Genomic DNA, 22,395 nt, shown 5'->3' on the forward strand with positions numbered 1-22,395 from the left:
TTTTCCTGTAGTTAAGGCTAGAAATACCAAAGAATCACATCATCTTAGAATTCATTTTTTACAAATTCATTCTAAGTTAAAAGTCTATGTGAATAGGTTTTATAAAAAGTAATTTAGGACTCTAGTGATTATCTCTGAAATATGAATTCATCAAGTTGTCTTGCTGTATTTTCAGGTTTTTAAAATATATTCTACAACCATGTGAACATTTTCATGCCTCTGCAGTTGTATTCAATTCAGTTACATTTTTTTGTCCCAGAGAATTAGAAAATAGCCTCAGTATAAAATATGTTTGCAAACACTTTTAGAGCTTTAAATTAATGCTGTTCTGCTTTAAAAAGAAAATTGCTTGGGACACGATCATAGATGCATTATTTCTATGACAAAAAACATCCCTTTTCAATCCTTTAGTCTTAGAAAGGTATTAAAGTTTCTTTACTGATCGTTAAATCTAGATTCACCAGTATCCTTTTAAACTGGGGTCCTGTGTTAGGATTTCTCTCTCGAAGGAGAGATGTGCTGTACAGAAGCTCGGACTCATACTCAGTCCTCTGTGTTTGACCCACAAGCAGGCATGAGCTTGTCCCGGGACCTGCTGGGAACTGGCTGGGCCGGGTACCTTTCCGGCGCCTCGGGAAGCCCCAGGGTAAGAGGAAGGAGCCCCGTAACTTCAGTACAAGGCGCATGACACTCAGAAGTGAATTACTCGCAAAGCACTAAGGGGTTGTCAAAACAAGCCATTACTTCTCACTTGAGGTCCTCCAAGGAAGGTGTTCCGGGCCCTTGAACTCCACGGGGAAGCTGCATCGGTTTCCCGAGCCACCACCGCAGACTGCCACAGACGAGAACTTCGGACGGGAGAGCTTGATCCAGGGGATGGCGGCGTGGGTCCCCGCCGGCGGCCCTGCGACGGTGTCCGTGCCCGGCCTTGCTCTCGGCTTCCGGGAGTTGCCTGCGGCCCTAAGCGTCCCCAGCGCCGGCGCCTCTCTTCTCTCTGCGTCTCGGCGTCTCGGTGTGATGAGCTCCGTGGTCTCTGGATCTAGGGCCCAGCCTAATCCAGGCTCATCTCACCTCAGGGTCCTTCCTGTCGTTACATCTGCAAAGACCTTTGTTCCAAATACAGTCTCGTCCTGATGTCCCAGCTGGGCTTCCGGGGAAGGCGGCAGGATTTCGGGAGGCCGTCGGGGGCGGGGGGGTGCGTTCTCAGGAGAGAGATCAGCGTGAGCGGAGCCGAGGCAGAAACCCAGCGAGCACGTTCCCCAAGTTGAACTTCCCAGACTTCAAAAAAGCCTTTGAAAAGGTCGGATCAATGGGGCTGGAGAGTGGACGATGGGGGGGGGGGGCGCGGGGGGGGGGGCAGGAGAGGAGGCCGGGAGGGTGGGGGGTGAGGTGGCAGGAAAGTTCGGCTGATGGATGTGCGGTGCCTGGTGCCCTAGCGAGGGCTGGGGGCGTGGAGGGGGCGCCGTCAGGTCTGCTCCGAGGGGATGCCTGCTTCCACGCCGTTCTGCCCGACCCGCACGACTGTGGCACTTAAACTGCGACGCTGCATTCTCAGATCGTCCCGTCAACCTTCAGAAACTCAACACCCCGACATACACTCTGCTCCCCAGTAGCTCTCGGTAGCGGCCGCCTCGTCCGCGGTGGGGTAGCGTGTGGCTGGAGGGCCGGTGGGTTTTCAGATCACCCCCAGCGGGTCCCTCTCCTACCCAGGGATGCCAGTGCCCATGTAATGCTCCGTGATCCTGCTTCTGGCCAGTGACACACAACAGGAGCAAGAACACAACCCCAATAATATCTTAACCCCAGTTACCCTTGAAGCGGGGGGGTGGAACTTCTTGTGTTCTCAGGAATCTTAATGATGCATCCCAAACAACCCGGTGGTGTTGAATGGTTGGGGTTTTTTGGGTTTGTTCGTTTTTTCTTTTTAGTTTAACTCCTCCTTTCCATTTCATCACATTTCTTTCTTCAGTTGTAATTTGAGACTTGATCGTAGTGAAAATAAGACAGATGGTGCCACGTATAATCAGAAAGTTTACACTCAATGTAGTGAAGCCGTGACATTTTTAATAGCTCACCTTATTTCCCTAAGTTAAAATACTAATACGTTTGTTCTCAATATGATTTTGTTACAACAGTAATAACCTCTATCTTTATTCCAGACCAAAGGAAATTTGATATGATTTGTTTTACGTATCTAACATCTTGCTTTCTTTGGTCGGGCTTCGTACATTTTTTTAAAAATGTCATAGGTCCTCCTCCAAACCCATACTAACTGTGAGGAGGTCAGACTTCCAGCCTAGGGGCTCCCTGCCCAGCGCCTCCTGGGATTCCTCAAGACCATCAGAATGAGGAAGGTTCTGGAAACTGCCTCAGCCAACAGCAGCCTAAGGAGCCATGGCTGAATGTCACATGCTATCCTGGAGGAATCAGAACTGAGGAATTCTGAGTAACGCATGGACTTCTGTTAACAGTTTGATCGTCACTCTTTTTCTGGTTTGGGAACTGTAATAAGCACCAGCTGATAATGTCAGACACGTGACGGACGAAGCATGTGTCCCCCCATCGTGGGGGCTGGGATGCGCGGACGAGCAAGGGAGCACCCCTCGCAGCGCCTTCGCCGACTGAGGCGACCCTCACAGGGTGGATCCCAGAGAGCCCAGCTCTCCACAGACTCCTGGCCGACGTGGAGGCCGTGTGTCCAGCAGGGAAGTCCCGGGGGGACCTGCAGGAAGCCAGAGCAGGGCAGAAGCCTGTCCCAACTCGGAGCGTGGTTGCCCCAGGTGCTTCCTGACCCATTCTCCCTTCTTGACCCAAAGTATGAAATGAGTATTATAAATCCATCTAATACAGACAGCCAGACAATTCTGTACAGAAGAATTCCAAATAATGTGCGGCGGAGCGCTGCGCCCGGTGTGGAGCCTGACTCCTGACCTCTCCGTACGGGCCACACGTGGTGTGACCGTCTCGCAGAGGCCGCAGAAGGAGAGTAGCCAGCGCAGAAACCTGACGGAGACAACGTGAGCGCGCAGGCCAGGTGCTGAGTCATGGGGACGGCAGGTGACCTTGCTAGGTGGGCTGTGATGGCCTCTGACCTTGTCATCTCCCTCCCAAAACACATCACCCCAGGACTGAGATCCTGCAAGAAGGTCATGCAAATCCAAACTGACCAGCTTTGCTAGAACCCACACAGAGACCGTCGGCAACAAGTAGTCATTAACTGAGTTCATCAGTGGAGTGTGGGTGAGCAAAGTCCTCGCCACTCAGAGGAGTGATCGGCCCAGAAGGAGAAGAGTGAGAGCCGCACGGACCACTGTGTGGGACCTGGGGACCGCCGACGACAAGTTCAGGTCGAGGTCCGCACGTCTTCAGGAGGTCATTGGACTTCCTTGCCTTCCTGACCCGGGACGGGTTGTCTGCCCGAGTCCTCTCTCCTGGTCCAGGGCTTCTCCTGCCACGTGGCGTCCATCCGGGTGCCCTCATTCTCCACCAGCCCGTGGGCTTGGAGGGCAGACACTGCCTGTTGTGCTTCCCTTCATGTCTCCACACCAGGGACAGCGTGTGACGCAGCGCAGCACTCTGCAGCCTCCCTCCGACGTGTGTGCTTGTGTCATCGAAGCTGCAGAGCTCTTGGGAAGTGTGGGGGTCCTGGACGTAGATCTGCATCCCGCTTTGGTTCCTCCCTGAGCGCCCGACTTTAGGCCAGCTCCCCAGCTTCTCCTCACCTCCGTTGGCTCCTACGTAAAGTGAAGAAGCTAAGGCAGACGCCTCAATGTTATGTAACTTAAATGGATACGGTACAAAAATGTTTGGCCCATGGTGAACGTTGAAATGTTCACTTTTTTGTGGATGATACGACTTCTGGGGTTGTGTTGAAATTGGACAAGAAAGCCTAGAGAAGGGTGTTTACGTTAAAGCAGAATGAGCAAATACAAGAAAGTGAGATTCAGTGCAGTAGGAAACTTCGCAGATGGCTGTTTGCCTCGACGTGGGAATAGGAGGTAGAGAAACGAGGTTCGTGGATGCTGGACCGAGACGTCCTGACTCTTCCACGAGCAGGCGGGGAGATGACTGAGCGGGGAACTGGCCGGGGCGGGGTGGGGGGGCGGTGACCGGAACGGTGGGATGATGAATTCTGGCACCTGGGAAAGCAGCCGGGCTCAGAGATAGAGGCTCAGCAGCGGCCGCGTAGTTTGTCGTGAAACTGGCAAACCCGGCAGCACGTGCGGAGTGTTTACTGTAGGACACACGAGGGGTCACGCGCCTCTTCTACGCCTCAGGGACTTGCTAGTGTCACGCTTTTCAACACTTACTAAATACAGTAAAGTAGTTACTAAATACAGTAAAGTGATCTTTGTCTTCCCAGGTATTTCCCAGGTAATCTCTGTCTTCTGAAACTGCAGATCGGTGTGAGCTGAGTGGTTGCGAGGAAGCCCCTCGCAGGTAGTACACTTGGCGCACAACCGTGACGACCGGCCAGGAGTCGGGCTGCTGCAGGCAGGGGCGGTGGGCCAGCGTCCAGCTGTGAATGCACCTTTGGAATCAAGAGGCATCCAGGCTTAAGTTCTGGTTCCACAACTTCTCAGTCCTGTCCTTGAGCTACAGTAGGGTGCGGGAGGATTTAACGGAGCCAAGAAGAGCCGGACGAAACGTTGAAGACGGAGGAGACCGTAGTTGAAGGCCCTGTGGAGGAAGGGAGCTTAGCGTTTAGGAGGGACTAAGAGCAAACATGGTAGCTGGAGGCACACCAGGGCATGGGCCGGTGGCCCACAAGGCAGGCCACACCGTCTCATAGGCAGCACCAGGGATTCTGTCTTTTTCAAAAGCCATTGAAGTGTTCTCAGCAGGGGAGTGACATGATCTCATTTGCATCTGCAAAACCATTCTGGATGCAGTGTGGACAGCTGGTGAGAACGGGGTGAACGCAGAAAGACCAGTTAGGAAGTGACCCAGCCCAGTGGCCATGGAGGTGGGGAGAAGTGGACGGAGTCAAGAGAGACTTGTGGTCAACTCTGCGGGCCTCGCGGGAAACCGGGGAGGGTGGGGGAGGCGGCATGATGAAGAGGAAACCCAGGTTTCTGCAGGATGGGCTGCACAGGGGCTCGTGACGATGCTGGACCCCCACGAGTCCTCGCCATCCTGTTGCCAACTGTCCGCTACTGTTACAGAGATTTAAAGAATCTGTGCATTTGTTCACAGACTTACCATTTTGGGTGCTTTATCTCCTTGAGTAGATTCATATTTTCATTTCACATTTCGGGTAGATGAAGCGTTTCTTTGTAAGTTATGTGTTTCTTTGTTTTTAGTAATGCTGCATTCTGTGACCTTGCTCAACTCAATTCTTCTCACATCTGGGAGCTTTTTGTCGATTCTTTGGTATCTTCTATGTAAAAAATCATCTATGTCTGCCAATAGAAAAAGTTCTGCTTCCTTCTTTCCAGTCTGTTTTGAGAGAATCTTTGTTCCTCACCTTGCCGTGCTCTCCGGGCGAGGATCTCCGGCTCGGTGGTGGATGGGGTCCACATGCGCGAACACAGTGCCTTCTTGCTCTTACGGGGAAAGCCTGTCACCGTGTCCATAAGACTGTCGGCCATGGGTTTTCATACGTGCTCACCAGCTGATAGCAGGTCCTTCGTTGTTTCTGATATTTGCCTTTTTTCTTTCCTTTTAGCAGAAGACTCAGAAAGTGGTGTTTACACGCGCTTCATGAGGTCACACAAGTGTTACGACATCGTTCCCACCAGTTCAAAGCTTGTGGTCTTTGATACTACGTTACAAGTAAGTGTGCAGTTTTCACAGACTGCTGTCACGCTGTCACCTGACTCTTCTTAGGGGAGTTTATGTCCCACAAACGAGCGGATGCGCCAGGTGTCGCTGAGCTTCTGTGTGTTCTCCATCCCCGTGGCAGCCGTGGAAGGAACATCTGTCACCGCCCGCTTTCTCCAGACGAGGAAACTGGTTCTAGAGTCAGGGAGCTTAAGTCACAAAGTTCAGTCCGCAGATTGAAGAATTTAGTAACTTAATCCACAGAGGGTCTGTCCTATGTGTCAGAGCCTGAGTCATTAACCGTGAACCCACACCACCTCCCCCAGGGTATCCTGATATTTTTCTCTTATTTATTTAGTAGAATATGTAATAAATTAATTTGAAATAGTACTGGTTAAAAAGAAAAAATTACTGAGATAGATGAGCTCTTGAGAAGGAACTTTGTTGATCTCTTTTAGTGGAAGAAATTGAACCTTATCATTTTAGTATGAAAAATGTGCTTATTGCAGCTAATTTTATGCCCCCATGATGTACAGTCCTATATGGAAAGTCCTAAACGATGTATTCACTACAAAAACCAGGTTCCACCCAGCGTAGTAAGTATACACACATGTGCAGGTGTCTAGTGTCCGTAGCTGTGCGTGAGTCATCACGAAGCAGGAGCCTCAGTTGTGCTCCCAGAGCAGCCACTGAGCCAGGAGTCATGGGCCGTCGGTGCTTTATTAAGGTGTGCTCCCAAGGGACCCCCTGCAGGACTGGGGGGCGACCCAGAGAGGCCGGAGCCCTGCCAGGGTGGCCTCAGCTGGCCCCTCAGAGGAGCGTGGCAGGTCGGGGTACCTCTGTGAGCTCACCCTAGCCTCCCCCTTCGTCCAGGCCTGTCCTGGGAGAGAGGTACCAACACTCGGCCAGCTCTGCCCCTCCCTCTGGGGCCTGTCCCCTTCCCCGCCCCAGCCTGGTCTGTGGTCCCCCCAGCAGCTTGCCCCTGGGGCTCTGCAGAGGACACCTGGGCTCTCAGGGCCATGTTGCCTGTATCTCGTGCAGGCCACACGGGACGCTCAGGATGGGGAAACAGCTTTGTTCTGGTTTCATTTCATTGGCCAACTTTTTTTGGTCATCGTACAGAAATACGACTGATTTTTGTAAATTGACCTTATACCCTGTGACTTAGCTAAACTCACGTCAGGCCAGGTAAGCTTCCAGGTTTCTTCTAAACCCCTAAGAGTCTGATTCTTTGACACCACGAGGATAGGAAAACATCCAGTAGACTGCTCTGTGGGGAATGTGACCGACAGTAACTTCGGGAAAGCCAGTCTTTACAACCGTAACCCTAGATTTCAATAGCAAAAGAGCTAGAAAATCTCACTTCCCAAAGTACAGAACTACCTGAACAGCCCACTGCACCTTTGTTCCCTTCCCCAAAAGGCTTGTTACTTGTTCTCCTGATCGCAGGTTTCCCACCAACGGAAAAGTCGGAGACGGCTAGTAAGACCTGCGTCTTCTTTTACTCCTACTCAGCTTTTTTTTGCCCTGGAATTGACTTTCTTCCGAATTTAAAATTTAGCTCAAGTGGGTGATACATGAGAAATGCGCTGTTTTTGTGGGTGGTCAGAGGTCTCCGATCCAGTAATGTCACTTCCCGAGTTAATAAGCTGTGTGCGCCTCCCCGCCTGGTGGTCACGGTTCCTGGGAGGCTCTCGGCATGGAAGGAGCCAAACCTTGTCACCAGGGAAATAGGGGGCGGGGGCGTGTCGTGGGTAGAGCAGAGTTAAACATGCGTTCGAAAGGTGTGAGTAGAGTATTTTCTAGACGCAGGCTGCAGTAGTAGCCGTTGCTACATCTCGAGGGCAGAGAAAGCGTAGAGAACACCACAAAGGGATGGCAGGCGACCAGAAGCAGCCCACACATCCAGAGAGACTGGTTCAGTAAATCCTGGTGTAGCATCTCCCGGAATAATACCATGTCGCCATGAAGAGGAACAGAAGAAGTGTTTGTCAAGAATAGGTTTTTAAGTAAAAAAGCAAAAGTCGCAGAAGAAGACAAGTACATGAGCACGTTACTGTGAGGGCACAGAGCGCCGGAGCCCTAAGTCCTAGATGCGCCCAGACCTGGTTGACGAGCACAGACGCGAGAAGAGTGGGGTGAACGGCTCCCCCAGACGAGGGAAAAGAAGAGTTTCAGACCCGTTCAGCCTCCAGCTTCTGGCTCTGAGAGGCCAGCTCGGCTCTCCGTGGTCGGGTTCAGCAAAATGCCTGCTTCACACTGGAATTCGCTGCGGACCAGCATCCGTCTCATCCCGACGGTGTGGAAGCCAGACACACTGCCTGTGGTCCTGCCCATGGGCGGCGCTGCCCACGTGGGGTCCTGGGGCCGCTCCACGTGGAGCAGGAGGGGCGCAGCTGTGCCACCACCTGGGGCCGGCCGGTCTGTAAGGCCAGCCAGGTTTTCCCTCGACGGCAGCGGTCCGTGGGGCGCCCCCCCCAGCCCGTGGTCGAGGAATGAGCAAGAGGAGGCAGCTCCGTCCCTGACACGCCGCCGCCACTTGCCGACCGCCGCTAACCCTGCTGCTCGACGGTCAGAGGAGCCCGTTCTCCGTGGGGGTGCAGGACGCACGGCTGCACAGCCACTCACGGTCCGTCGTTCCGTCTGTCCCAGGCCCGGGAACAAGCCGGGAGTTGCTTCTCAGAGGGACGGGAACTGTCCACAGAAGAAGGCGTGGTTTCCTGCTGCTCTTCTCAGCCCCGAACACGTGCCCTCGGGGTCTCCTGCTGGCGTCTGATGGGGCTTCGTACAGATCCCTCGTGTGGACGAGGAGCCTCGACTGGTTACCAGGCCTTCCCTTGCTCTGGTCACCCTGAGAACAGCATTTATGGGCCACTCAGTGAATGTGTCAACGTAGCCGCTTCTTGGTGCCTGTTGATTCCAAAAGACCTCTCCCTGCGATGTGTGCCCGGCAGATATGTGCGGAGCAACAACCTGAATGTCCCTTGCAGGGGCTGCGAGTGCCCCAGTGTCCCCTCACCCGGGGAACTCACCCTCTGATTTCCTTACAGCCCACGGAAGCATCGTCTGGAGTGTTGCTTTTCTTGCCCGTTGGTCCACTCAGCACCATGTCCTCGGCGCAGTGGACAGTGGACGCAGACTACGAAAGGATGCACATCTCTGCAGATGCTTGAAGGCAGAGGGCCGGTGGGCAGCATAGCCTCCAGGCACGTGGGGGGGCCTGTGCCAGGTCCAAGCAGACTGCCGCTGGGGGTCCTCCTGGGATGCTGTGGCGAGAAAGTATGCGTCCGGGTAGCCGTGGCAGGTCCCCCAGGATGCCACGTCAGGAAGAATCACCACAATTAGTCACCATGCGATCGAGTTGACGGTAATCCACGGCTGGTCCAGAGACAGTCACAGGCCAGACCGTTCTGCTCCGGAGCTGAGAGACAACAGCTTCTTACATGGCCCAGGGGAGAAGGAGGACGTGTCCCAGCTCTTCCAGAGAAGCCTGGTCGTTCACAGAAAGATAGGATTTGGTGCTCTCAGATTCTAAATGGTGACACCCCAGGACTGATGAGAGGCTCAGAAATAAATAAAACTTCCCAAGATTGAGGTGCGGGGCGAGCATCAAGAATTCCCTCACAACGGCAATATGACTTTTTAGCAATACTCTAGCAACAGTTAAAATTTCTAGTAGAATGTTTATTCGAGAGTAGTTTTAGATTTGTAGAAAAGCTGTGAAGTGTGTCTGGACTTCCCGGGTACCCCAGCCACGGTTCCCTCATGCCTGCCATCTCCCATCAGGGTGGCAGACGCTTGTCACAGTTCACAAACCAGTACTGATCCATGATTGTCCCCTAAAGCCCAAGTTCGTTCAGATTTACCTGATGTCATTTTCCTGTCCGAGGATCCCCCTGGGCTCTCCCATGACATCGGGTCAGCGCGTCTCCTTGGGCTCCTCTGGGCTGTGGCGGTGTTTCGGGGTTCCCTTGCTCCTGTGGCCTTACCGGCTCTAGGGAGCACTGGGCAGGTGTTCTGCAGGAGACCCTGCTGTTGGGATTTGCCTGCTGTTTTTCTCACGCTCAGACTGGGATTCTGGGTTTTAGAAGGGAGGCCACAAATGGGGTGCCCTTTCATCCTGTCCCACCAAGGGTGCGCACACTTAGCAAGACTCAGCTCTGTGCACCGTAACACGGGTCACCTGGTGGCCGTGGTCGTCTTCAGGTTTCTCCACGTCTGTGCTGTTGTCCTCGAAGTCACTGGACACATGATGTGTGCGGGGCTGTGGCCCGGCCCAAGAGCACGCTCGCTCGGGGGGGCTGGGGGGCGCCTCTGCAGGGACGCGGTCCCTTCGCTCCCGCTGTGTGTTCCTTCGTGTCAGCACAGACGTGTGAACACATGTGTGCTCTTCCGTTATGACCCGTCACTACTGTATTTTGCCGCTCAGCTATTTCAGTCAGTGTAACTATTAATAAAATGTGAGAGCAAATGGAAGGAAAATGGGCAGCAGCCGAGTAAGTGGCCGTGTGGTGAGCCCGAGTTCTTAGAAGACGCAGAAAATAAGAGCACAGCATTAAAGCAAGCTGGGGGGGGGGGGCATGAGCAGGGGGGGCCGCCCAGGGTGGGCGTAAGTTGGGACTCGAATTGAGGTCCACAAGTGGAGAGGGTGCAAGGCTTGCTTATTTTAAAAGCAAGGGGGGCGGTGTGCCTGGGTGGCTCCATGGGTTAAGTGACCGACCTTTGATTTCCATTCTGGCCGTGAGATCGAGCCCTGCGTCGGGCTCTGCGCGTTTAGCCTGCTAAGATTCTCTCTGTCCCTTCCCTGTGCCCCTCCCCCCACCCTCAGAAAAGTAAGTAAAAATAAATAAAAGCAACAGCAAGGAGAGGGACCCATGCTGCAGGTGCAAAGAAAGAAAAATAAAGAAAAAATAAAACGCCTCAACTTTTCTTGTACTTCCTCCCTATCAAGGAAAATGGTGGAAGTGGAAGTGGAAAAAGTACAGCAGATGGCGAGTAGAGGAAACTGAAGCCTGAGCGGGGTGTAGAGATTCTGGGAGGGCGCCACTGAGCCGGTTTGCTTTCTGACCCAGATGAATCACATTCCAGTGTAATAAAGGGCCTTGGAAAGCAGATCGCCAAGCTGCTGGTGATATCACGGGAACTGTGAAAAGCGTTCTGGGGCCCAGGCTAGAGATAAAAGAAAACAGATTCAAAAAAGAAAAAAAAATCCTGTGGGTGTGGAATGTGGCGTCCGTCCCAGGTAAGATGTGGGAATGAATGGTTAGTGAGAATCAAAGAGGTCATTTCTGGGAACCTACCATGAATTGACAAAAAAAAGTCACAGAAGTCGAGCCCGATTTCCTTTCTGGATAGTTCCGCAGCTGAGGTAAAACAGGACAGGCATGTCTCAGTTTCAGCTAGACAGCTGACGGAGCCGGCGCGGGAGTGCGAGCCGTCTGCTCGGTGAACGAGTTCATGGCTCGGTCTGGGCCTCAGAAGGACTTTGGTGACATCTCAGCGCAGAGCACCGTGTCCACTGCATCCTTTTAAAATCCACTTACGTCACCTGTGACTCCGGCCACCTCTCTAGTCACACAGGTACCATGGGGTGGCACCTCAGCCCAGGCCCGCCAGCATACCCCCAGTCTCCTTACCAGTGGGGGACGGACACCAGGCGGGGGACGCCTCCACCTTCCACCCTCAGAGTGACAGTCCCCAGAAGATGCCAGCAAGACTGAGTCCGTCTGCCTGTGCTTGTGGCCATGTCAGCCGCCCATCGGCACACGGGCTCATCCGCTAGCCCGTTTCACGCCCGTCCTGCACACCTGCTCCTCGGGTCACGTTCCCAGTAAAGGATGTGCAGGCCAGGCTCTGCCTGCTGGGGAACCCAAGCTAAGAAACAGGATTCTTGTACCCTCAGCTCATCAGTATCTGGGACGGTGACTTCAGTAGTACTGACTTGATGGCATCATCGACTTCACAGAGGACTTGAAACCGGAGATAGCCAAGAATAAGATACAGAAAGATTCCTTAACAAGCTAACCTGTTTTCGGGACCAGTGAGTAAGCAGACGGTATGCAGAACGAGGATAGGACAGCATATGAGCGTTCCAGAAAAGAACAAAACTGGGGGCCGAGCACTATGTGAAGAGTGTGGCGATGAAGACGCCGTGGCCCTGCCCTCCACACGCCTGCGCTAACTGGGGAGGGCGCGGGCTGACCCCCACAGGAGCACACTGGGGACTCGTGTGTGGGTTTTCAAAGAAGGAGATAGGAGCAGTTCTACACATCAAGCTGTAGGAAACGCTTACAGTCAAACACAGCGGCCTCTGTCCCTGTTGTCACATCCTTGTCATGCTGCCCAGAAGCAACCAGTTCAGCGAACGCAGTCTAGACTGGACAGCCACATTACATCACTTCCCTGACTTGAGACGTGTTTTACCTCCAGGCCGGGTGGATGGGGGGTCCTGCCCCTTGTGTGGCCTCCTCCCTGCCCTCATCTTCCCAGCGTCGCCAGGTCTGGAGGGGCGGTGAATTCCTTCCTGGCGAGATGTCATTGTTTGGACTGCGTCCGTTTCATTCAGTCCGTGGAGCCCAGCGGAGACTAATCACGCTCCCGTGTCCTTCCTCCTACCGTTCAGTGTGATTCCGCACTTGCGAGCGCTCCCCTTATTTGGACCATCTACGCCTTTCCACACCTTCTGACTTCTTGATGGGATTTTCTGTGTGATCAGACCTGTCGGACGTGTCTTCAGCTCCCCCTGCAGCCACTCCCTCTGGGTCCTGGGTCTTCCTGCTCCGGCTGTCACTCCCCGTCCTGCTCACCCCTGCCTCCCGAGGCCGGGAAACACCTCATCCTCATCTTCCTCCTTCATTGCAACACCTGACTTTTGAACACATGCTTTCTGCTTCTTTGGTCTATTTCCTTTCGCAGGGTGGAGCACATTCTTCCGTAGCTACTGTCGTAGCCCACTTGGGCTGCGGTCACACACCAGCGCAGCCGGGGGCTCCGGCAGCAGGGCCCGACCGCTCGCAGCTGGGGAGGCTGTAAGTCCGCGATGGAGACGGTGGTCAGTGAAGTTCCCCAGGAGGGCTCCCTTCCGGCTGGCAGACTGCTGCCTTCTCCCCATCCTCACAGGGCAGAGCCCTGCCACTAAGCCCATCGTGGGGTCCCCACCCGCGTGACCTCATCTAAACTCCCTTCCGAAAGGCCCTACCTCCTGATACCGTCAGTCCTGGGAGTGAGGGCTCCCACAGACAAATGCTGCGGGGTCACACTTAACCCCAGCACTTCCCACGGACAGATGCACGGAGCTCATCATGTGAAATATTAAGTATTTGTTTATCTTTCAGACTCACCGTATAGACTGCTGGGTATAGCATTCCATAATGAAAATCATCTTTATTTAGAAATTTGAAAGCGTCCTTCCACTGCTTTTGGATGCAAGTATTAAAGAGAAATGGGTTGTGTCCTCTTTATATGAGTTTTCGCCTCTAAAAGTATTGGGATTTCCCCTTTCTCTCTGGAGCTCCAGAATTCCAGACCAGCGGGCCTCCTTATGGTCTTTGTGTTCCTCGTTCTGGCCCACGGTGCGCCCCCGGAACCTGGAGCGCTTGTCTTCGGTGATTTTCTTCCTACCGTTTTTCCCTCTGAGACTTCAGTTTGCAGGTCTTGGCTCCCTGAACTCATCCTTTAATATTCTTGTCCTGCCTCTTTCTCTCTCTGCCTTTGATTCTGCCCCTGGGAAGTTTTGATTCCATTTCCCTCTGGGGAAGACGGGCCCACAATGGGAGCGTCTGTGGCTTTGCGCTCCACTGCAAGCGGCTGTGAGTCTAGGCTGCCTGTTGGGACCGAAGGGCGGGCAGCAGGGACATGCATGGGTGGGGGGGACGGTTCTTGCCCAGCGTCACTGGTCGGTTTCACCGGCAGCTCCCAGTGCTCATATCCGTGCGTCATATTTGCAGGGCCGGTTCTCCAGAAAATGATCCTCGGTGGTGATGGTGGTAGTGGCGTGGCGGGTGGCTATGGCCATTCCCCGATCTACACCAGGCTTCCTGTTCCCCTCTGGCCCCGTCCCCACCCCCGCCAGGGCCTCCAGTCTTGGGTCTTCCGTGTGCAGGGAGAGGTTGGTCTGCTTCTCTCCGCACCCTGCCCCTCCCCAGCAAGGCTCTGTCACTCATTAACCTTCCTCCACCTGCTTCTGCCCCGCAAACCTCCTGGTTCATCCCATTTCCAGCTTCTATTCCCTGAAGTTTCGAGAGAGCTGTTCAGGAGGAAAACGTGTTGGAAGTGTGTTTGCTCTGCCATTTTTAAGCCTAAGGAGACACAGGGAGACTGCAGAAGTACCCGAAAGGGGCTGGATGAGGCACAGTGGGAGGAGGGAAGGAGTGCCGACCTTGACGGGACTGATGGGGTGGCTTAGGTTGTGGAGTTAGAAGGTAAAGGCCAACCAGGTTGTCATAGGTAGAGTTGAAGGTAGGTGCGCTTGAGGTAGAAGGAACTTTGGGGCATAGAAGTGCCAAAAAAAAAAAAAAAAAGCGCAGACCAGTTCAGTGTCCGCTGGGCTGGAGCCAGGAGGTGTGGGCTCCCTCGCCCATGAGGCCGGCCCCCTCCTCGCGCAGCTCCGGGAGAGCCAGCGGACACGAGAGAGAGGCCTCCGGGGTGTTTAAGCCACCGGGCAAGCTCTGAGGTAAACAGTAAGAAACCAAATTAGATAGTTTTCCAGAGCTTTAGCTGTTCATCAGTGTTGATTTTAAAAGCCCCACAATCAGCTTAATTACCGAAAATCGGAGTGAAACTGTATGGAGAACAGTGAAGCGGCCAAGGAAACACATTTCCGTTGTTTGGAGCATAGATGTTCCACTTGCCCAGAGACGGCAGAATCTCTTAGGGCTTACTGTTTTAAAAAAATCATTTCTATATTTAAAGTTTATTTTTCATCTTTCCTTATCTAATTATCACATTCAGTTGTTTGAAAATCCTATTAAAAGGTACATTTTAGAGGCGCCTGGATGGCTCAGTGGGTTAAGCCTCTGCCTTCATGATCTCAGGGTCCTGGGATCGAGCCCCGCATCGGGCTCTCTGCTCAGCGGGGAGCCTGCTTCCCCCACCTGCCTCTCTGCCTACTTGTGACCTCTGTGTGCCAAATAAATAAAATCTTTAAAAAAAAAAAAAAAAGTACATTTTAAAACTGATAAACACTTTGAGCAAATCGCGTATCAGTTGAAAAGTTTTTAGAGGTAAGCAAGACCCCCGAGAGTTTTTTCCTGCAGATCGCTACCAGATTGGGCCTGCCGTCCTTTTGTCCTGTTCATTGGTCACTGGGAACACCCTGCGTCTTCTGTCATTGGGAGGAATTTTCCAAGTAGAGTTTGCAGTTGCTCAACTCCATACATGTGGCGTGGAGAAAGCCGAGTTGTAGAGCCAGGGAGGTGCGGCCAGACCGGAAGCCGTGGGGGGGCCACTCGGCACAGGGCCCTGGGACCCCGCCGTCTGCTCCTCATCTCCGGGGCTGGGTCTCACCCACTCCCCAGTGTCGTCTTGGGTCTTGGGAGGGCGGAACTGTGCCTCCCTCCGTGAGGTATGGACGTGTCAGCGTTGCATGTGGGTGAGAATAAAACAGTCCATCTCTGTGTGCTTCTGGCTGGGTCTGTCTGCGCTGGGAAATGAAAGCGTTGACTCCTTTGGGCTCTCTGTGCCAACCCCGGCGCGCATCTTGCCATCAGGCCCGCTCAGCCCGCACGGTCCCCTGTGACAACATTACCTGTTGTCCCATTCTGTAACTCACAGCGCCGAGGCGCGGGGAGGGCCAAGGACCTGAGCGCACAGAAGCTTCTAGGGTCCAGTGATTCTCCCCTCGCAAGGACGCGGGTGGTATTTGACTTCCAAGGGTTTTCCTTTAGTGTTTGCTGCTTTGCCTTCTCTTGCGGCCACGACGGTGCTTTTTCACGTTAAGTTCTCGCCATTCTCCTGCTCCTCGGACTGCTGCCTCGGCGGGGGTTTTCCCACCGTCCACCCTGCCCGGCTGCAGCGCTGTGTCAGCGTCTGGTGTCCTTGTCACAGCCTAGGTGTCCCCCAGGCGGACCTGCCATGTGTCCTTCTTTGGTCTGTCTGCATCGGCCATTAGACTCAAATACTCGCTTCACAGCCAATAGAGCTCTTCGGGTGCAGACTCGTAGGGACGGGAGCCCAGGGAAGCACGGTGTTCTGCGCGTTTCCGAAGAACCGTCATCGCGCTGGACAGTTGAAACGGACGCCTGCTGCGCTGTCGGTGGACTGTTGCTGCTTTGAACACGAACGTGTGTCTTTTCTCGCTCGCCGATTTTCTCTTGGCTTTGGACTCTTAGCATCTTGTCTGCGACGTGTGCTTAGCTGTGATTTTGTCGCTTTAACCTGCCTGGGGTGGATTTGATTCCTTTTGATAGACTCCAACTTTCTGTTGAGATTCATCTTTTTGAAACAATCTTGAAAATCCCCACAGAAAAGTTCCGAAATGACTGTGGCAATCGAGTCACGTGCTGCTTTTCTCTGGGGAACAGCAGCTTCTCGAACCTTCTCGCGCGGCGTCCGCCAGGCTCTCAGTGACCTGCAGGTTTTGTCGGGCGTCTGCAGTCACGTCATCGGGGGCAGACCCGCAGCCCTCTGGGATGGGTTTTCAACAGCTGCGCTCACTTAGGGTGTCATGTTGATCTTGATAAACTATTTCTTTTTTTTTTTTTTAAAGATTAATTTGACAGAGAGAAATCACAAGTAGACAGAGAGGCAGTCAGAGAGAGAGAGAGAGGGAAGCAGGCTCTCCGCTGAGCAGAGAGCCCGATGCGGGACTCGATCCCAGGACTCTGAGATCATGACCTGAGCCGAAGGCAGCGGCTTAACCCACTGAGCCACCCAGGCGCCCCTTGATAAACTATTTCAAAATTGGTTTTCTCCACTAAATCCATTTTTTGGGAGAAGACAGTAGGTAATCTGCAGTTACAAGGTCCCCCCACCCCCGTCCCTTGCTGCTCCGGCCAGCTTAGAAAAACAAGCTCAGCTCATATTTAATGTGTCCTAAAATATGTTTTTCTGTGACTTCTCCACATATTCTTTTATAATATTTTCTGGGACCACAGTCAGGGGTTCCCAGAGCACCACCCAGGTAAAGACAGCAAACCTGACAAATCGGCCCGCCATCCCTGGGTGCCAGTTAGTTACACGAGCACGACTGTTTTCAGGATTCTCGATACACGCTGTGGCTCAAAGAGTATTTGACCCGTTTCTGGATGCCGTGGAGTTGCTATTTCTCTCTCACGTCACCCATGATTGGGCCCAGAGGGGTGAGTGGCCCTACACCTCTTCCCGGTCCTGGGCCGTTCATTCAGTAGACAGGCGGGGTCCCCATGGGCTTGTACTTCGCAGGACACAGTGCTGGGCTGGGCTAGGCCATGTGTAACAATTAATGAGATTTCCTCGCCCACCTGGACTCACGTAGGGGAACCGAGCTCCTGTGTAACTCCTGCCAAGCAGAGGCAAAGTGTGTCATAACAGAGTATAAACCGCTGCTGAAGTGGTTGGGAGCCTGAGCCTGAGGGGAAGCCCTGGGCTCCTGTCATTCTCTAACTTCTTTCCGTTATGAAGTTCGCTGGGGTCTGGCATACAGTGGGAGAGAGAAGAACCTGCTTCCGTAGAAAAGGCCACATTGACATTTTTTCAAAGAAACACACTGTCACTGTCCCAGCTCCTTAATATCACTTAATTTTTTGCTTATTTCTCTTTGATGTTTTTCATTTAAACACATATTTTACATAATTATAATGTACAATTTTCGAGTCTGTGTTTTCACTGCCATAAACCTTCTTTATAATGTTTTACTTCAGCATGGTCTTTCTAATTCTACCATTTGATATTTTTTCCCCACTGGCAATCCAGTATTTAATACATTTTCTTTTGTTGGGGGAAGATACTTTTCCAGTTTGAATATTAGAAGTAATGCCACACTGACCATCTTTGACTCCTGCTCCTAATCCTCAGTTGACTACATAATCCAACAGAGAGAACGAGTGTGCAAACAGCACGAATGTTTAGGATTCCCCATACACGTACACTGTGGCTCGGGCATTTTTCTACTGGTTTATGGTCCCACCTGGTTTCATGGCAGCGCTTGAGGTAGCTGCTGTGACCGAATGGCGTCGGCCCTGGCGGCTCCGGGCGACACTTCCAACTTGCTTTGTTCTTCATCTCTGTGGAGTTTTGGGTTTTGTTTTTTTAATAAAGATTTTTTTTTAAGTTTTTTTTTTTTTTTTTTTTTGACAGAGATCACAAGTAGGCAGAGAGGTGGGCAGAGAGAGGAGGAAGCAGGCTCCCCACTGAGCAGAGAGCCTGATGTGGGGCTCGATCCCAGGATCCTGGGATGTCTCTGTGGTTCTTAATAAAGGGGAACCACTTCCCTGCGTGTATTTGTTCTGGGCGTGTGGAGGGTCATCTTCAGCACTGAGTTTCGGCTGCTCACACATACACACGCCCCCAACCCCGGTGCCTGCTGTGCCTGGTGCAGTCCCCAGACGGGCTGTGCCGCGGGGTCCCGGGGACACCATCTGTGCGCACCTGAAACAGGGCCAGGCGCACGCGGGATGGTTGTCTCTAGACGATGTGAGAGTGCAAGGATATACTCTCCCTCATGTGTCTTCTCAGCCTCCGGGAAGTGAGAAAGAATGCTTGTGTGCTCTGTCACTGAATGTATGAGAAACAGATTTTCATTTCAGGTCATTTGGTATAACTTCATTTCAAAATGAACTAATAGCCACATATAGGAGAAATTAAACTGAAGCTGAATTCTTTTATACAGTTTTAATTGTATAAAGTCTCTGTGTGTACAAAGTTTTTAGATACAATGAAAAAATTTTTTGAAGTGAATTACATTGTTTCCATTGCAAAAAATCTCCAGTCTTTAAGTAGAATACAAAAGCATTTTTGCCAGTGTGGATAAATTCAACTCTTTTTAGCCTCTCAAACTTACAAAACTAACGTTGAAGATAACCAGTAAAATCTGGCTGGATATTAGGGTTGAAGGTATTTCCACCCTGGTGTTTGGACTTTAAAGTATGTTTTTGTTTCTCTTGTTTGTCTTTAGGTGAAAAAGGCCTTCTTTGCCTTAGTAGCCAATGGTGTTCGAGCAGCGCCACTGTGGGAGAGTAAGAAACAAAGTTTTGTAGGTAAGCAGTGTGGGCCTGGGAGCCTAAGAGCAGAGAGCCCAAGGTATCCTAATAGATGCTGGTCTGAAAGTCAGTCTCGAAAACTCTGCCAAGCTGAAGGACTCTGGGCTTTTATGTCCAGGGAAGGTGGGGCCACTAGCAAATTCAAAACACCTACGTGCTCCCACTGAGTCTCTTTGCCATATTTATTTATTTATCCAGTTTCTTTTGATTCATTACCTCCCTGCCTCCCCGAAGGAGCTTCTGTGCCTTTGCCAATTCCTCTGAAGCCAGGGAACAGGGGACGCTGTGCTCAGACTCCTGACCTGGGCCGCCTTTGCACATGTGTACGTGACAGTGGGCAGTCCCCGCTCCTGTGGCTGACCCCTTGTGGACCGGGCGAATGAAGTGACGGAGACAGGATCGATGCTTGTGCTAAATCATTGCTATCCTATCGGAAATGTCCTATAACTCGGTGTCTGAGCTGGAGAATTTCCCACCGTGCAGGTCATGGTAGACAGCAGATGTCATCTCTGCTAGTGTGCGTCTGGTTTAATATCATCAGTGTGTCTGCCTCCCACACTAGGGGACAATCCCCTCAAAGAAAAGTTTCTTGTCTTCTTCATCTTTGTAGTCTTGGCATCTGGCACACAGTAGGCACTTAATAACTGGGCACTAAATCAGTACTTAAAGAACCATCATTTGGAGAATGCTTCTCAGGAAACAATCCACATGCCCTGGAAGTGTCCTGTGTCTAAAGCTTTTGGAATACCTTACCTTATCTTACCTTACCTTAAAGTATTTTAAAATATTTACATGTCACTGCAAGTCTCCTGTGAGGTTTTGTATTGATCAGTTCCCCACCACTGAATTGCCAAATACCATGGCTGAGTCTGTTGTACTTACGGTCAGGTTTGATTTCAGCTAAATTTATCTCCATTTGTTGTAGATAATTAACAGACTAAGAGTCCTAAATAATAGAATATATTAAACTGTGCTTGGTATGTTTAAAGTGTGTTTTAGGAGCTTTTCTAGGAAAGATTCCAGGCTTGCTTATCCTATGAAATTTTTCATCGTTTTATATTTAACATATCATTCTTTGTTCCAGGAATGCTAACAATTACAGATTTCATAAATATACTACATAGATACTATAAGTCACCCATGGTAAGTGCCAGAAATCCTTACATGGGTCATTGGAGCGGTATATTTCTGTGTATTGGGGGGTGGGGGGTGCTGGGAGTTGATTTGTACAAATATGTAATATATACCACGCAGGGCACATCAGCGTACATCAGTCACTGAATTTATGATCTTTGATGCCCTGTGGGCGTGTCGTGGTGTTGCGACTGCTGGACCCGCAGACAAAGGCGAGCCCGCCCCACACCGCTCTGGGGCCCCAGAGCTTATCTTCCCAGGCCTGTCCGTGGGACTGCGGCCTCATGCAGTTACCCCCTAAACTGTTTCACAAGAACTGTATGTACTCTGTGGTTTTAAAGAAGTAAAACTTAAAATTAGAGAAATTCAGTTTTGATATTTTTCTGCCAATTATGAAAAGACTGCCGCTGGCTAATTTTAGTGGGAGAACTCCCTGATCCCCGGTTCCTTGTCCAGCTGTTTGCTAAGAGCATAGTTTGAGAACCACATAAGGCCTTTTATCGAACACTGTGATTTTTGTGATTCTACCAGCTTGTTTGGGTTTTGGTTTTGGTTTTTGTGGGGGGAGGGGGGAGTGTTTTTGACAAGGGTAGGTAAGGACAAAACTGCATAATTTTTTTCTTTTATGCTCTTTTGGGTATCTGAAAGGTAAAAGACAATCTAATACTCGTTTTATATGTAATAGCTAATATTGCCCAATAACTAATTTCCTATGTAAAATGAGGAAAGTAAAAACGTAAGAGATACTCTCAGAATTAACTTGAACCAATGATTTTGTAAGTATCCCATAATTATTTCACATGAGGAATCTGATTTCTTAAATACCACCCACGCAGGTAAATACTGGTTTTCTTTATAAGGGTCATATGTCTGCTTTTGAACTAGCAAAATCACACATGACTATTAACTGAATATATTTTGATAAAATACAGCTAAACCTGTGTTAAAGATCTCAGCAAGGGGTGCCTGGGTGGCTCAGACAGTTAAGTGCCATGATCTCAGGGTTGTGGGGTTCCACCCACGTGGGGCTCTGCGTTCCCTGGGGAGCCTGCTTGGGACCCTCACCCTGGCAAACACGCTCGCTCTCTCTAAAACAAGTCTTTAAAAAAATAAAACTCTTAGCAGTAGCTAATTAAATCAAAATTTCTATAAAAGCAGTTGTCTAAATATGCAGCCCAAAGTTTTTTTATTTATAATTGACATACAGTATTATAGTAGTTTCAGGTGTGCAACACAGTGAATCCGTGTTTACGTACATTACGAACTGATGAGCACAGTCGGTCTAGTTCCCTTCTGTCCCCTTACAAAGCTAGTTAGTTTCATTGACTATATCCCCGTGACTTGTTTATTCTGTAACTAGGAGTCTGGACCTCTCGGTCCTCTTACTGATTCTCTTCTCTCCTCACTCCCTGACCCTCTGGTGAGCACCAGTTTGTTCTCTGTACCTATGAGTATATTTGTTACTCGTTTGCTTTTTAGATTCTGTATGAAGTGAAACCATATAGTATTTGTCTTTGTCTGATTCCCTCTAGGTCCCTCCACGTTGCCACATTTAAATGGCAGGATTCCATTCCATTTTATGACTGATACTCACGCGCGTGTGTGTGTACATTCATTATCTATCAGTGGACACTTGGGCTGCTTCCTTATCTTGGCTATTGTGAGCCCTGCTGCAGCGAGCATAGGGGTACATATATCTTTTCAAATTAGTATTTGCAGGGCTTTTTTCCCAGGAAAATACCCAGAGTGGATGCCTGGGTGACTCAGTTGGTTAAGCAACTGCCTTCGACTCAGGTCATGATCCTGGAGTCCCAGGATCGAGTCCTACATTGGGCTCCCCGCTCGGTGGGGAGTCTTCTCCCTCTGGCCCTCCCACCTCTCGTGTTCATGCTATCTCTCTCTCTCAGATAAATAAAATCTTAAGAAAAAAAACACACACACACACAGTGAAATTACTGGCTCCTATGGTAGCTCTAGTTTTCATGTTCTGAGGAAAGTCCATACTGGTTTCCATGGTGCAGACACCAGCTTGCCTTCTCACGACGGTCCACAAGGGTCCCCTTTGCTGCACATCCTCGCCAGCACTTACTGTCTCTTGTCTTTTCGGCGCCAGCTCTTCTGACAGGTGTGCGGTGCATCCCACTATGGTTCCGATTCGCATTTCCCCCATGATGATGATGCTCCTCTTTCCAAACGCTTCTATGTGGGGCGAGTTTAAGCTTCGTCAGAGTGTTCGTCTTTGACTGGTTCTGTCCCGTTACTTCTGGGAGCTCCCTGGAATTCCCTGGTGGTTTAGCGAGGACCTTCCATTCCACAGGACGCA

At 51.2% G+C, this 22,395-nt stretch overlaps 1 protein-coding gene across 8 annotated transcripts in view; it reads left to right on the forward strand.

Moving 5' to 3' along the window:
- The window catches only part of PRKAG2 (protein kinase AMP-activated non-catalytic subunit gamma 2), a 242,260-nt gene that overhangs the window by 198,630 nt on the left and 21,235 nt on the right, over window positions 1-22,395 (forward strand). For 5 of the 8 annotated variants that reach the window (XM_032305085.1, XM_032305088.1, XM_032305089.1 and 2 more), the window contains 3 exons: window positions 5,669-5,775; window positions 18,854-18,935; window positions 20,023-20,081. In XM_032305085.1, the coding sequence (XP_032160976.1) occupies window positions 5,669-5,775; window positions 18,854-18,935; window positions 20,023-20,081 (248 nt within the window). The remainder of the gene's footprint in view (window positions 1-5,668; window positions 5,776-18,853; window positions 18,936-20,022; window positions 20,082-22,395) is intronic. The other 3 variants (XM_032305086.1, XM_032305093.1, XM_032305092.1) reach the window with 1 other exon arrangement.

This window comes from Mustela erminea, chromosome 11, assembly GCF_009829155.1.
Source record: "Mustela erminea isolate mMusErm1 chromosome 11, mMusErm1.Pri, whole genome shotgun sequence".
NCBI lineage: Eukaryota > Metazoa > Chordata > Mammalia > Carnivora > Mustelidae > Mustela > Mustela erminea.